Source organism: Notothenia rossii (genome assembly GCF_949606895.1).
Source record: "Notothenia rossii genome assembly, chromosome: 3".
Classification (NCBI taxonomy): Eukaryota; Metazoa; Chordata; class Actinopteri; order Perciformes; family Nototheniidae; genus Notothenia; species Notothenia rossii.
Window position 1 is genome coordinate 34,048,049 of NC_136901.1, and position 13,075 is coordinate 34,061,123.

Consider the following 13,075-nt stretch of genomic DNA (forward strand, 5'->3'; position numbering starts at 1 on the left):
CAACATTTGCTCGGATTTAAATCTGGTACTGACATAGTTTGTGTCAACAATAGCCCTCTATAACTTCGTTGTTTTTTAAAATCATTTGAAAAATAAAACGTACATTAACAGTCAAAGTCAGGATTAAAAAAAATGGTATGTGTATATCTTTCCTTCGTACCAGAAAAGGGAAAAAGAGAGACCCAATGTGTATGTAAATCAGCTTTATTGAAATCTCCGCATTAGCAGGACAGCTATACACTTCATAATGGCCTAAACAGGCACAGAGAAAAAAAACCTTAGTTTTGATCCTTTTATCTAAAGTTGTGATCTCATCTCCTACCTCACCAAATGAACCACTAGAGGGAACTCTTGATCAGTCTATCAATAATGAAAGGGCAACACATATTCAGTACATGAGTCAGAATTGGTGTAAATGGTGGTATTTTATAAACAACATTTGAATATAAATTGGTCCCAGATCAACAGGGTAGATACCAACAATAGTGGTCAAACTTATGTTCAACGAAGTTTGTGTTTAATATTCTTTTCAAATTCATTTACTTTATACAGTGCTTCATATCATAATTTAATATCACTAGCTAAAAGAAGAGCTTCCTACTAATGATTCCTGTTAATTAAATGTGGCCCAAACACCACCCCGACCACGCACGTGATCACAAACAGCACCCAGAAGGTGACGGCCAGCAGCTGCACACAGAACAGTGTCCTCTTGCTCTGCTCTAAGACTTCCTGTTCCCCATGCACAATGCCCGGCGCCATCCCGTACGGCCTCTCCGGGTGCATCTGCTGCACCCGCAGGCTGACGGTGGGCAGGATGATGAAGCGAGTGTCCCTGCTGTCGCCCTCCAGGGACAGCACCACTCTCTGGGTGATGGTGGCCAGGTGTGTAGCCAGGCAGTAGGTGGCGGGGGGGAGTCTGGACAGGATGCGGGAGTTGCAGGGTAAGGAGAGGGCGTCCCCGGAGTTGAGATGGGTGAGGTGGCGGCACAGGGGGCAGGGGAGGGCTGACGGGCTGCTGGGGTTGGAGGGCTCGCTGGGGCAGAGCTGGATCCTCTGGAGGCACTCGGTGCAGAAAACATGCGTGCACTCCAGCATCCGGGGGCTCTTATTGTACTGGTTGTACTCCTGGTAGCAGATGGGACACTCCACATCCATCGGGTCCCCAGGGGTGCTGCTGAGGCTGGGTGCTGCAGCAGCTGGGTCCCCTAGCTGGGGAGCGGGGACAACATTCTCAGCCATGCTGGAGGTAGTTAGTGCTCAGTTATGGCGAGAAGTGGATGAATCTTTGGTAAAAATCTGAAAAGAGAAAACAAGTTGAACTAAGAGCACACCAGAGGCCTACGTGACTTTTAAATGCCAGGATCTGCTCTCCCTGGGATATCACTTTGTGTCTTCTTGGTTATATGAACAGATTCCACAGCCCATGAGTCATATCGTTCACCCATTTAACCACTAAACCATCTACCCATCCCCCCCACACATACTCGCAATCATCCATGAAGTGTGTGCACACTCTGAGTATGTGCAGGAAGTAGGGAAATAAAAAAACAACCAAAGGAAAAGTAGAGCTGAGAAAGGAAGTAATAAGTCAATGTAATGATGCTTTCTGCATGTGTCCATGTGTTTGTGTGCACGTCCACTTTTCTCCATGTTTTGTTCAGTCATTTAAAGGGGCACTCAACTGATTTTGAAAAAATAAAACCCTGGTGGTGTAATCTACCAGCTTTGACTTGTTATGAGTCAGTTTGTGTTAGCATGAAGTTTAAAAGAGCAATCATGCAGGGAGGGTTCAACAAAACACACGTTTGAGTGGCATCATGGGAAATGTAGGAGCCAACATTTTAGTACCATGACCTTTATATGAGAATTCAACTGATATGATTTTGACCAGATTTAACTAACTCATGGAAGTCCAATAACAAGTTGTTGAAATTGTAACACATTAAAACTACTGATGTTAAGATGTTGTGTGAGTCAAATATGTCAATGTCCAAAGAATAGTTTCACATTTTTGTCATATAATACGCCTTTTCGCTTTCTTCACAGGTCAGGATTGGTACCACTCATTTCAATGGAAGGCTATAGTTAGCAACCAGTTAGCTTAGCATAAAGACTGGAGATGAAGGGGAATGCTAGCTTGGCTCTGCTTGACTACCAAAAGTTAAATGTATGTCAATACGTAGACATGTCGTTTTTCCCCACTTGTTTTTAGTATTTATTCTGAGCCAACTTGCTGATGGCTTCTTACGAACTTGCTTTCTCTCTAGGTCGTCCTCAGAAGAGCCCTCCATCGTTGCTTCCAGTCATCCCGGTTCTCCATACATCTGGCCAGTTCATTGGTACTTTGTGCTCCTACGTCATTCTTGAGTAGGCCACGTATGTTTGTGCGGGACGCCCTCGTGACCGATGCCCGTGTGTTGGTTCCCACAGCACCAATTTGCCGGCTGGCGGCTCTTGATGCCTTTGGCAATGTCCTGCTAGTCTCATTCTCCTGGCTGCAATTTTCTCGCTCACCCTTGGTATTCCCTCGTACAGGATCTTGTTGGTTACATGTACACTCCTGCTTTGCTGACACCCTTTTTCGTTTATTGCTCACATGGGACAACTATTACGCACGGATTGTTGCTTAGCAGATGTGGTCTCCTGTGAATTGCTCCATGGCAACGCATTTGAAAACACATTAGAACCAGAAACAGAATGGATGTTAAAATATAATAAACAGCAACAAGAAGCATTTATATGACAAACAAGTTGTGACAGGAAAGTGTTAAATAAATAAGCCCCCTTATATCTAGGCCAGCAGGTTCATTGAGATGATATTGAGAGCCACTGGCAGCGATTCGTCCTCACACCTAAGAAGCAGATAACAGAATGACTTACCCACCGCACAGCCCTTTGATCAGAGGACACTTTGATGCCCGGAACTTCCCCTCGCACAATTCTCCTCATGTTGGTACAGATCTCATCCTGGCAGTGTCTTCCTCCCTGTATTGTGTGCACATTAACAAGTTTCAATCTTGATATCCTGTAGCTATGTGGATGAAGCTCGGCTTACTGGCAGCCTTCTGTTCTCCCTCCGTCTCACCTGATTTTACTCGTCCTCCTCTCTCATGAGGCGTCTCTGCGGTTTGCTCGGCAGTAATTAAACCCTTGGTGATGTGAGGGTAACTAAGACACACGAGATAGAAAATGACAGATTCCCAGTCTACTTCCATATGATGTTATTATGATTCCACACAGTCAGCATGAAGCACTTTTAAAATAGTAGTGTGTGGCTAAGGGTGTAATTATTAACAATGTACAGTTTTCCTACTTTACTTAAAGTCATCTCACATTCTAGTGGATCATGTCTATACTAAAAATGTGTAAATGTCAATAAGTGACAGTTAATGTTCAGAACATTGAGTAAACAGATTAATTATGGATTGATAAAGTAGTCATCAGCCATAGTAATGTTTCTGTTTCACCCTCATTGATTATATAAGCTTGTCCTCTACAGAATGTGGCTTTACGCCAACTCTGCTATACCAATCCGACTCAGATCAAAACATAGTCTATAATCAGATTTTTTTAAAGATTGGGCTTTCCTTTGGTTTGAAACATTTACCGTATTCCTTAATCATTTACAAAACTATTAGATTAGCTAATAAAATCACTGTCACTTCACTTAAAAACAGGCATATTTAAAGAATGGGTTAACTTGTTTTCATATCCTCTACCAGACAATATAAGACTCAACAGTCACATTTGTAAACTCACACATAGAATCATAAAAAAGCACCACTAGGAAAAGTTGCAACAATCACCATTACAGTCACTAAAGTCTTTATGATCAATATCAAAGTCTAGATTTGTTTTTCCCGCATTGCTCCAATCTTCCAACTAAGTGTCTCACTCTACAAGACACAAACAGTTCTCTCTTATGTTGTTGCTATCACAAAAAATCAGTATTGCGGGATTTAATGTTGTAGGACAGGTTAGACATAGATAATTCACAGCCTTCTCTTTTTTTTTTACAGTCATTCAGGTTTAAAAAAAGAAGAAGCAACTTTTACTGTAAATTCGTGCTGGAGGCAAAAAGCGGGAAGGCTTAAGAAAATCACAAGGGATAGGTTTTAAAAAACACACACACACACACACACACACACACACACACACACACACACACAGAGAGAACCTATGATTGTCTGCCAAGTTTTCAGCGGAAATGACCATGAAAGGAATTCATGCTGAAACAACTGATAGGATGACGAGGGCTGTTTGGGGATTACCATAGTGACGTCTGGCTGACGTCACACACACACGCACACACACACACACACACACACACACACACACACACACACACACACACACACACACACACACACACACACACACACACACACACACACACACACACACACACACACACACACACACACACACACACACACACACACACCCTTCGGTATCAGTGGGGAGTACAAGATTAGCACTTGAATTCAAGTTTGATAAAGGAGAGGGAGTATTAAGAAGGGATATCCTTCCCATATTTTACTGGATTTAAATTTAAAAAAAACGCTATGACCATATAGGGCCTCCCAATGAATGATTCCAAAGCCAACAAACAGTGATTAATCTTTAACGTATTTGGTTACGTCTTAGGTCCGCTTGATCTCTCCTGGCTCAGGGTCATTCATTGTTTAACTGTGTATGTGGAAAATATTATTTATGGGTCAACTGTAGTAAGGATGTGATGACCAGACAGGGGAAGTGGCAGAGTAAGACTGGAAAGAGGACATGGTTTATGTTTTGTCTATTTTATTTTGAATGAACAGGAGCTTTCTTTTGTTTTATGTGATCAAGGTATGTTAAACACTGTGAAAGTTGTAACATATGTGTTAAAATCAAGATTATTTTTAAGACAATTGGACTTTGTAAGCATTATATTCCTGCTGTTTCTGATACAGGAAATATTTAAAATATTGTTTATTTATTTAATTGTATATTTCATATTTTATTTAATTATTTTGTATTATTTTAATCCTGTTTTATTGAGTCCTGCGTTGGTTTCGAGTGCTCTTTTAAATCACAACGCTATGTATTACTCTCATTATTACCTGAAATGGGTTTGGTTTGTGAATCACTTGTTTATTTTTATTTCGAGTAGTGTGTTTCAACACGTTCTAGTGGAAATATTATTTAAAAAACAACAAAATAGGACTAAATGCTTTATTACTCATACACAATGGTGTGTTGTGTTGTTTTGGTTTCATTACATCACTTGGAGCTTTATGACTCACACGTTTTATTTGGCCCAAAACCTTATAGTTCGTAGTCTCCTCCCACGCACTTCCCCACACCCTGAGGTATAAAGTCTGGATAGCTCACCTCTTGTCTAATTCCAATCTGAATCACCAGATCAGAAAGCAACATGTGTACCGAGCAGGAGTGCGGGATTTGTTACCGGACCTACAACACAGGTCGCCGGTGTCCCCGGGAGCTCCACTGCAGACACAGCTTCTGCGAGTCCTGCCTCCTGACCCTCTCACGACCCCAGGGACCCATCGTCTGTCCGCTGTGTCGACAAACCACCTCCATCTCCGGGACGCTGAGAGCCGAGTTGAGGGTTGACGAGTGCGTCCTGGAGCGGCTCATATCCTCGGGAGTCCTCGACCATGAAGACGAGGAGGACGATAACCCGGAGGAAGAGGTCTGTCCCGGGCTAGACGCTTGTGACGACACCGAGGAGTTCCCCGAGACTCCAGCCGAGGAAGGCAACGCCTCCCCGGGCTCCAGAGGCAGGGGGCTCCGGCGGTCCTTCAGGAAAGTTTGGCGGTTGTTTAATGGGAATAGCTCTCGGCAGAGGGGCGGAGAAAGTAAGTAAACTGTGGTTCAGAAGTACTGTCTCAAGTGGTAGCCTGGCCTGCCGAAGTAAATAAAAGTCAGCGAGACAAATCATTAGGCAACAGTGGTGGAATGTAACTTTTAAGTACATTTACTCAAGGACTGTACAGTACAATTTTGAGGTAGGCTACTTTCCTTGAGTATTTCCATTTGTTTATACTTCTACTACTTCAATGGGGTTAGAAAGTAGCCTAGATTCTCAGACTTGAGATAAAAGTACCCTAAATATAAAAAAATACTCATTGGTAGAAAGTAACTAGCCTAAGTAGCCTACATTTACTCAAGTACTGAACTTTCAAATTCTACTCTACTACATTTTGGAAGTACATTTTTCTACTTTATACTGTAGTTACTTTATACATTCTGATTTTTACACAAAATAATTTGGAAAGACCTTTAAAATAAAATTATTTTGTATAGATAAAAGCATACAACATTATATTTAGGTGAGTTAAATCACGAGTGGGTTAACAGAAAATAAACTGACAGCGATTTTGCTAAGAAGTTAGTTTAGCTAAGGAGTTAAAAATACTCCTTAAAATGGATATACATTACATTACATTACATTTAGCTGACGCTTTTATCCAAAGCGACTTACAATAAGTGCATTCGATCAAGAAGATACAAACTTGAAGAAAACAGAATCATATATAGGCCTACTGTGCATTGTAGGCTAAGTAAAGGTAGGCTACTTGGTTACATTCCACCACTAGTTACAGTATGCTTTTAAACTTTACAAATATAAAGTTCAATGAATGTGCCACATTTAGCTTTTTGATCAAGTTCAATATTCACACTTAAGGGTTCAGATTATTTTATAAAGTCATCAATGGTTTTGTAAACATATTTTCTAATGTTTCTTGTTTTTTTTTCACAGACTGTATGACCAATGACGAATTGAGGAACATCGCCATGATGACCGGCTTTATGTTTTAAGGAGTCCACAATTTCAGTGACCCTGGACAATGTGACACTATATTTATTATCAATGGTTCTCATTCGCAACATGGACTTGATGATGATGATGATGATGATGATGATGATTATGATGATGATGATGTTGAAACCTTACTGGCCACACACAGCCAACAATGTCAGCTTTTCAGATTTCTGATTGCTACTTTAAATGATGAACACTGTGAAGCTGTTTTATTTAAGGCCTATTTGCACTTATGTATGTGATATTTATTATTTTTGACGAATGTATTTAATTAAATATTGTTACATATATATATATGGGAAAATAAATCTGGTTTCAAATGACTTTGAAGCTATTTTTCCTAAGAGTTTGGGTGAGTCATGTGTGCATTTCTTTGGAAAAGAAAGACAGCTTGAGTGCAACTTTAAACAAAAAAAAAAACCATTGTATTTAGCCTAGCACATTCTACAAAGTAAAAGCAGGCTTTACAAAATACAATTCACAGTGGAGGCAAACATGATTGTATAAAAAGACAAATACACAGAACTCAAAAGAGATTGAATATTTAAAGAAAGTATTTTAAATTGGGAACTGGGAGGAGAGGTTACTTGAGACCAGGTGCACAGCATTGCTTCCAATCAGACTCAACCAGCAGCAGAGCCTGGATCTCCAACTTGTTTGACAAGTAAAACACATGGGTTGCCAACTCTACTACTACTTATTCCAAGTTATTTGTTTGGCTATCATTCAAACCTCTTGAGAAATCCTTCCATCATGTTACGAAATGCTGCTCTCTCCTCAAGGTAAATATCAATTGTACACGCTTTTACCCACATGTAGGCAAACAACTTGTAAAAGGGTTGATTATTATTGAGTGACAGCCTCACACTTCTCATGAATACCATTTAAAAACTCCTGTGCCTGTTCTTTTTATCTTCTCCTGCAGGCTGTTGTTTGCCTTTGTTCTGGTCTGTGCAGCTGTCATGTCGTTTATCATGTGTTCAGAAGCTGCAAGAGGTGAGTGCAAACAGGCCAGGATCTGCAATTTATGTGAGCTAATGCTTATTTTAATAGCCGGGAAAAAAATGTCATGAGGGTGAGGCATGTGATGGCAGATTGGGTTGGGTGGAGCTAGAATTGTATTGCCAGATTTTTCTTGGCAATTTGAAGGAAAAAAAAATGTAAAGGAGATAATGGTTTTGTTTGACATTTATTGCATCCTGTCTCAACAATGTAAAAATGTATATGAGGCAGAGTAATTTCCGGTTTATATTAAACTAAATAGAGGTTATAAAATGAACATCGAAGACAGGTTGATTTGCCTGTGTAACAGCATTCGAATAATTACATTTTTTTTTTTCCCTCCTTCAGACATAACAACCCAGGTGAACAATGGAGTGAAGCACAAGCGTCTGAGAAAACTGTATATTCCACGCAGTCAGCACAATCCCCTCTTCACTGGTCAGCCATCAACTCAAACTGGACGCCAAACTGGGACTAATGGTGAAACTGAGACAAGCGGGAATTCTAGAGTAGCTTCGTCAATCATCTACCAACGGCCAAACCCTGTACGTTTTAAAGAGAGCTTTAGTTACAATCAAAACAGTCCAGATAACAGAGAGTCTCCAGCAGTGCAGGATTTAAATAGGCCAGCAAGCAGTTACCAACCGCCCTCTGGTAATTCATACAGATCAAACTCAGTGATCATTAGAAAATCATCTCAAAAAGAAGCTTCCCGTCCCTTTCATCTAAGCTCCAGTCCGTCACAAGTTTGGGATGCTCAGAATTCCTACATCAAAGAAGAAGTTCCCAGATATGCCTCCCCTTCTCCTTTTTCATCCCAGACTGCTAGATATTGGATTGCTCCACTGCCAACTTCAAGAGGGAATTATAAAGAGGCTAATGAGCCCCCCGCATCTGGGGCACGGAGCACATTTTTCGGCTTCTCGAGTCAACCCGCCCCTCATCCGCCATCAGTCAGCAACAGCTTAGACGCCTATGTTATTAAAAGCATCCCCAGCCCAGAAAAACTGACTTCACCACATACGGATTTTTCCCAGAAGTTGAACTCGGTGAGCAGCAGAGACGGGCCAAGAAACAAAAAGTTCCAGTCATATCTGTTCAAGAACTCCCTGACCTCTGGACATGAGAGAGTTCATACAGCCACTAGTGATGGACCTGCCGCTTCTTTCCCGCCGCCACATCAGCAGGAGGCCTCTGATTCACAAGTTTACAGCAGGTTTGCTTCAATTGTTAAACAAAGAAAAGATTCAACTCAGGAAGTAGAACGGCTATCTGATGAGGCCAAACCACTGCTAAATAATGCTAATGTGGCCCAGTATGGTCCTAATACGAATCATTTTAATAAATATAAAGACATAACTCAAATCTCTGAACATCGTGGGAAAGATGCCACCATTCAAAGTGTTGACCCTATTCCACATGCAGATTTCCAGGGTAACAATACAACTGTTAGTGATACATCCCCAGTAAGTCGTGATGCGACCAAAAGAGAATCAAAGCATGTTAACAAACCTGGAACAACCGTAAAAAGCATCTATGGCTTCAGAGGATTTATAAACCCAACATGGAGAGGTGTGAAGGGCCATGTCTCTAATGACAGAACTAACCCTCAAAGCTACAGCTTGGACCAAGGAAAGGAAGCTAATATACACCCTTCTTTCTCACCAAGATTTAGCTTTAGCCGGAGACAAGCATCCAAACTTGAGAAGACCCTAACAGATGACCCTTTTCCTGGGACTTTAGATATCGTCCAAACCAAACCTAACCGTTGGTTTACAACAGGATTTCAGGAAAAGTCTACTATGCAGCATAAAACTGGTGATAGAAGACCATATAAAAACTATAAAAAAATATATCGTCTCAGAGGATTTATTGCTCGACCACTCGAGGGAGCCAAAACTGTAGTTAGTGATCCAGAAAAGTCTGCTAGAGTCCAGCAGGGGTTTAAAGCTCTTCAACCTAGAAGCCCACAGATATTGCAACAGAGACGCAGCGATGTATCCACAGTGAGCCAAAATGAGGTAAGCAGTGAAGACCTTAAACCAACTTTAAAGGAAGCAGGAAGCACTGACACTTCACCGTCGGACACATACCAAAAGAGACGCAAAATCTACACATTGTTAGGTTTCCAGCCAGTTCCAAACAGAAATGCAAATCTTAATAGGACAGCACTAGAACACATGGCGTCCTCATCTTTTCTCAGATCAGACAGAAGACCCACATTTGAATCCAGCCCAAAATCTGAGCCAAGGACGCCAACCAAAGTTGTTGGAATGGGCCCGCGCTACAGTTCCACAATCAGCACTGTGAGAGGCACACGTGTGAAAGGAAATAAGCCCAATGGATTCACCAATGAGTCTGGAAGGGCGGTCATTGTCAGGCTGCCAAAGACCCCCGCCAGGGTGGTGGCTGTCACCTACGCCGATGTTCTTGGAAATGCCTCGTTCAGTGGTGTCAAAGCTACAAACCAGACACCAGCTATACCAGCTGATAAGGAGTATCAGATACCAGCTGATAAGGAGTATTTTCCAAATGCTACAGCTACAATGGAGCAAAAAGAAGGGGTGGGTAATTGGAGCTTTAACTCTGAGCATGCTGAGTTCAGGAGAGACAACACGAGCAGAGGTTCTGAAGACCATGAGGTAGAAGATGTTAAAGAACACCACTTGGGTGAAGATGTCGACGGTGGCATGACAACTTCTGATTTATTCCTGGATGATGAAGGAAGTGGAAGTGTGGGGTTTAATATGTCTGATGTTTTTTCCACCAACACCACAAAGATTCTTAGTGAGGATTTGCTAGTAGTAGATTTATTTCCTCCAAGTCCAAGAACTGTCCTGTTCTGAGAAATGATTCTAGGGAATGTCATGTGGTTGCTTGAACAAGCCCAATACCATTTCGAAAAGTCCTCTTTTGTGATTTTGTTCTTTGGCAAACAATGGCTGCTCCTAAGCAGAATAACTAAAATGATCGAATGAGTGATGTTTCTTAAGATTTCTATGTAAGAAAACAATCTAATATTGTATGGTAACAAATGTCATTATAAGATTATTATGTCAATAAACAAATCTTGGTTGTAATTTGTTTCAAGGAAAGTTTTTGGGAGTCTCAGGCCAGAAAACATCAAAAGAGTTCAAACAATTAGTTTAATAGTTTGATCAAGATTGAATAATATAGCTTTGGCATTTCCCGGTTTTTTATTTTAATCTTTACTGAGGAAAATTGAATATCTTTCAATTTTTTCGTATTTGTTGGAAAAACTAAGTCGTGTCATTACTTGGAATCAAGAAAGTAAATTAATTAGCTTATTTAATTCTTCTTCGGGATTTTTTAGGGTCGGTTTCCCAATTCATTTTGGTAAAAAACAGTTATCTGGCATGAAAAGCAGATGCTTACAAGAAACGCTGACAATCGAAAATAATATGTACCGTAAATCATTAGTGGTTACTATTAAAATGACATCATCCATCTCTTATGAGAGGAAACATCTACTGAGGTCAAACATGGATTTTGGGGGGCATAACTTTAGCCTCATTTGGCAAATATTTTCATAATGCAATGTCAAGGGTGATGAGGAAAAGCAGAGTAAGGACGTACTTGAGGCTTTGTTCCTTGTGTCCTCATTCCCATGCAGGCAGCGGCTATTCAGTGTGCTGACACACATTTTCCACCTCCTCTTTCTAGCTTACAAGGAGCTTTTCAGCATGCTGGTCTCTGGGTTAACTCTGCAAGACGGAAAACCTTGATTTCCCCCTTTGTCAGAAGGACTTTTAGTGACTTTGCCAAGCCATTAATAAGTACACAAAACAAGTCATTATGTGGTTTCTTCCGTTTGATTGAAGCCATTTATAAAATACAGTGGGGTTTGCTTGTTAGATTCAATCACAAAAATGTCATGATGTTGCTTTACTCTTAACTATCTCAATGGCAACTTAATCAATATGGATTATACCTTTATTGACCTGATCTCCATTCACAGCATGACCAGGTGCTAGATGTTCCACTAGATGGCGTTCCTCATCCATTTTATTTTCCCACTGTAACCTCAAGTATGTAGTAGATCTCATGCTGTGGTAATATGTTGGCACCCTACATAACTTTGAAGCAAAATGAATTATAAGATATGTGTTACAGATTTTTCGTCTATCTTCAAATCTAGATCGAAATGAATGATTCCACTTCCCACCTTTTCTAATCACCCAATCAGGAGCTTTGTTTCGAGGGCATTGGGTCCACGCTAAGCCCACATCAGAGACCCTAACCCGGTCCATTCACACCACCTGACCCCTTCACCTTTTCCCAGTCAGCCACCACCAGTTCCACACTCGCCCTCCTTCTACGAGCTCAAAGGGGCCCCAGAGAGAGGAGAGGGTGGGAGGGTTCGAGGGACATGTCAGTCAAAGTTAAACGCATTGTACATTGGATTAACGCCCCCCCCCCCGAAATACCCCCCCATACAATACCCGTGGAAAGTGGGACCTTCAACTTTCCCATAGAGCTAGAGGTATTAAGGTGAGATGATGTGTTGAGGTTTCCATGTGAAAAAACTGAATCGTCGACTTTATTTAGTCAAGACATTACACCATTTTTTAATTAAAATTAGTATTATGGCTTTCAACTTACTTAATACAGTTATGTGAAATCTGCTGACTAAATACTTTTAACTGAAGTCAACGTTTCAGTTTTTTCAGTGTGGCATGTAGAGGCGTTGGCCTGCACGTCGGCTCCTTCAAAGTTCCCCTCTTTCTGCACCGCCTTTTGTGTATAGTGTTTGTGCGTCTGGTTCACACACTCCCTTTCCTTCTTCTAGTGTGTTGGCTATATTATTCCCCCTGTGTGTGTGTGTGTGTGTGTGTGTGTGTGTGTGTGTGTGTGTGTGTGTGTGTGTGTGTGTGTGTGTGTGTGTGTGTGTGTGTGTGTGTGTGTGTGTGTGTGTGTGTGTGTGTGTGTGGTGTGTGTGTGTGTGTGTGTGTGTGTGTGTGTGTGTGTGTGTGTGTGTGTGTTTATCACAGACAGTGTGGTGTTCTCTTGCAAAGCTGCCCCCCTTCTTCCTACTGTGAGGGGAATTCTGTACCATGTGTCTGCGGTTTTTAAGGGAGCTTTCAAGAAAAAAAAAAAAAAAGAAAGCACAGAGGCCTCACAGTCCCCCACCCCGACCCTCCTCTTCTCCCCTTCCTCGCTCATTCCATGTGGCACTTTTGTGCGCTTCAAACCTCCCTTTTTTTGCTCAGCAGCTATACG

The 13,075-nt window shown here is 41.4% G+C and overlaps 2 protein-coding genes across 6 annotated transcripts; one reads left to right on the plus strand and one right to left on the minus strand.

Moving 5' to 3' along the window:
* Positions 1-188: 188 nt before the first annotated feature.
* LOC307034376 (uncharacterized protein) lies at positions 189-5,517 on the minus strand. 5 transcript variants are annotated; one of them, XM_079673206.1, is made up of 4 exons: positions 5,377-5,517; positions 3,089-3,171; positions 2,888-2,988; positions 189-1,299 (listed from the first exon to the last, which is right to left on the minus strand). In XM_079673206.1, exon 4 carries the CDS (start codon positions 1,240-1,242, stop codon positions 601-603), a length of 642 nt encoding a protein of 213 aa, XP_079529332.1. In that variant the 5' UTR covers positions 1,243-1,299; positions 2,888-2,988; positions 3,089-3,171; positions 5,377-5,517; the 3' UTR covers positions 189-600. The 5 variants fall into 5 exon arrangements, with proteins under 5 accessions (XP_079529332.1, XP_079529331.1, XP_079529330.1 ...); XM_079673205.1 differs by having other exon boundaries at positions 2,884-2,988; XM_079673204.1 differs by having other exon boundaries at positions 2,256-2,988.
* Positions 5,378-10,914, plus strand: LOC307034377 (RING finger protein 227). Its single transcript, XM_079673209.1, has 4 exons — positions 5,378-5,864; positions 6,770-7,614; positions 7,758-7,828; positions 8,183-10,914. Exons 1-2 carry the CDS (start codon positions 5,420-5,422, stop codon positions 6,826-6,828), a joined length of 504 nt encoding a protein of 167 aa, XP_079529335.1. The 5' UTR covers positions 5,378-5,419; the 3' UTR covers positions 6,829-7,614; positions 7,758-7,828; positions 8,183-10,914.
* The last annotated feature ends 2,161 nt before the right edge of the window (positions 10,915-13,075 follow it).

What these genes read in the sequence shown, in the direction of transcription:
- LOC307034376 (XM_079673206.1), bottom strand. Translation starts at nt 1,242, where the DNA reads ATGGCTGAGAATGTTGTCCCCGCTCCCCAGCTAGGGGACCCAGCTGCT.
- LOC307034377 (XM_079673209.1), top strand. Translation starts at nt 5,420, where the DNA reads ATGTGTACCGAGCAGGAGTGCGGGATTTGTTACCGGACCTACAACACA. An exon ending in TCGGCAGAGGGGCGGAGAAA is followed by an intron (nt 5,865 to 6,769) that starts GTAAGTAAACTG and finishes TTTTTTTCACAG; the next exon opens with ACTGTATGACCAATGACGAA.